The sequence below is a fragment of the Silene latifolia genome, chromosome 4, assembly GCF_048544455.1.
Source record: "Silene latifolia isolate original U9 population chromosome 4, ASM4854445v1, whole genome shotgun sequence".
NCBI lineage: Eukaryota > Viridiplantae > Streptophyta > Magnoliopsida > Caryophyllales > Caryophyllaceae > Silene > Silene latifolia.
In genome coordinates this window covers 104,375,292-104,376,954 of record NC_133529.1, presented here as the reverse complement: position 1 = coordinate 104,376,954, position 1,663 = coordinate 104,375,292, and the positions used below count along the sequence as shown (strand labels likewise).

General features: G+C 36.3%; 1 protein-coding gene across 1 annotated transcript; it reads left to right on the top strand.

Moving 5' to 3' along the window:
• Positions 1 to 409: 409 nt before the first annotated feature.
• On the top strand, positions 410 to 1,426 carry LOC141651864 (uncharacterized). Its single transcript, XM_074459556.1, has one exon. The coding sequence runs from the start codon at positions 410 to 412 to the stop codon at positions 1,424 to 1,426; it is 1,017 nt and encodes a 338-aa protein (XP_074315657.1).
• Positions 1,427 to 1,663: the final 237 nt, after the last annotated feature.

The window sequence follows — 1,663 nt, the reverse complement described above, 5'->3', positions numbered from 1 at the left end:
ATATAAATGGCTCAACAACCAATGAATGGGGGATTAAGAGCATGTGGGCTTGATAATTAGAGGAAAAGAGAAAATTAGACAAGTTGGTTAAGATTAACATTTGCCACCAAAATCATTGGTTTGTTGAAATATTAAAAAATGAACATAGTACTCCGTACAAGTCATCACAAGTTGGGAGGGAAATGAAATTTTCAGAAAAATTGGGAGGGAAATGAAATTTTCATGAAACTTTGAATTTCCCCCCAAATTACATCACTTCATAAGCACCTATTAAAATTACACAACCCCCACTGAAATTACAGAAACCAAGTCATAAAATTACATCAAACCTACTGAATTTACACCTACATTTCCAACAAATTTACATAATCCACCTACTGAAATTACACAACCAATAAAAGAGCAAAAAATGAAGAAACCTAATCTAAGTGATGATGAGAGGCATAGAATTGTTTGCCTCTTGTTTGAGAGTTGCCAAAAAGGAAAGCCGGAACATGGGAAGATGCAAGAGGTGGCTGCCAAGTTTAATGTAACCAGGAAATGCATCTTCAATATCTGGACAAAGGCAAAAAAACAGAGGCAAGATGAAATTCCTATCAATGTAAGGAGCAAAATTGCAGGCAAGAAGGGTAAAGAACGATTACCTTGTCCAATTAATGTGATAATGGCACTTGATGTATCTAGAAGAACACCACTCAAGAGATTGGGAAAGGCAATAGGTCATTCACCTTCAACATGTCACCGGTGGGTTAAGGAAGGTATCATCAAAACTCATACAAATGCAATCAAACCAGCTCTTACCCAAGACAATAAGCATCTTAGGTTACATTTTGTCATGGGTAAAATAGTTTTTGATAGGCTATTAAGGTGTATCAAATTCTTTGATATGGGTACTATTGTGCACATTGATGAGAAATGGTTTTATATGACCAAACCAACCTCAAGGTACTACATTGGCAGCACTGAACCAGCTCCATATAGAGCTTGTAAAAGCAAGAGGTACATTACTAAAGTAATGTTCATGTGTGCTGTTTCAAAGCCAACATACAAAGAAAATGGGGAGGTGGAATTCGATGGAAAGCTTGGTATATGGCCATTCACATTCGAAGAACCAGCAAAAAGAAACAGTAAAAATAGAGTGGCGGGTACAATTGTCACAAAACCAATAGAGTCAATCACCAAGAAAGAGACAAAAGATTGTATACTCAATTTGGTTATTTCAGCAATAAAACATAAGTGGCCAGCTACTGCATCAAAGGAGATAAGTATCCAACAAGATAATGCAAAGCCTCATATCAATGGAAATGATAAAGATTTCCTTGAAGCAGCAAGATCAGATGGATTTAACATCAAGTTAACACAACAGCCAGCCAATTCTCCAGACTTAAACATTTTAGACTTGGGTTTCTTTAGGTCTATTAAATAATTACAGGATGAACATCCAGCAAGGTCAGTGGAAGAGTTAGTCAAGAGTGTACAAGATGCATATGAAGATGAACCAGTGGAGGTATTAGACAATGTATGGCTTAGTTTACAAGCTTGTATGATTGATATAATGAAATTAAAAGGGCACAACAATTACTCACTACCACACTTAGCAAAGGCAGCACAAAAAAGAGCAGGAACACTTCCAAGAAATTTAGAGGTTGATGAAGAATTAGTC

Coding starts and splice junctions, on each gene's coding strand:
- LOC141651864 (XM_074459556.1), top strand. CDS start 410: ATGAAGAAACCTAATCTAAGTGATGATGAGAGGCATAGAATTGTTTGC.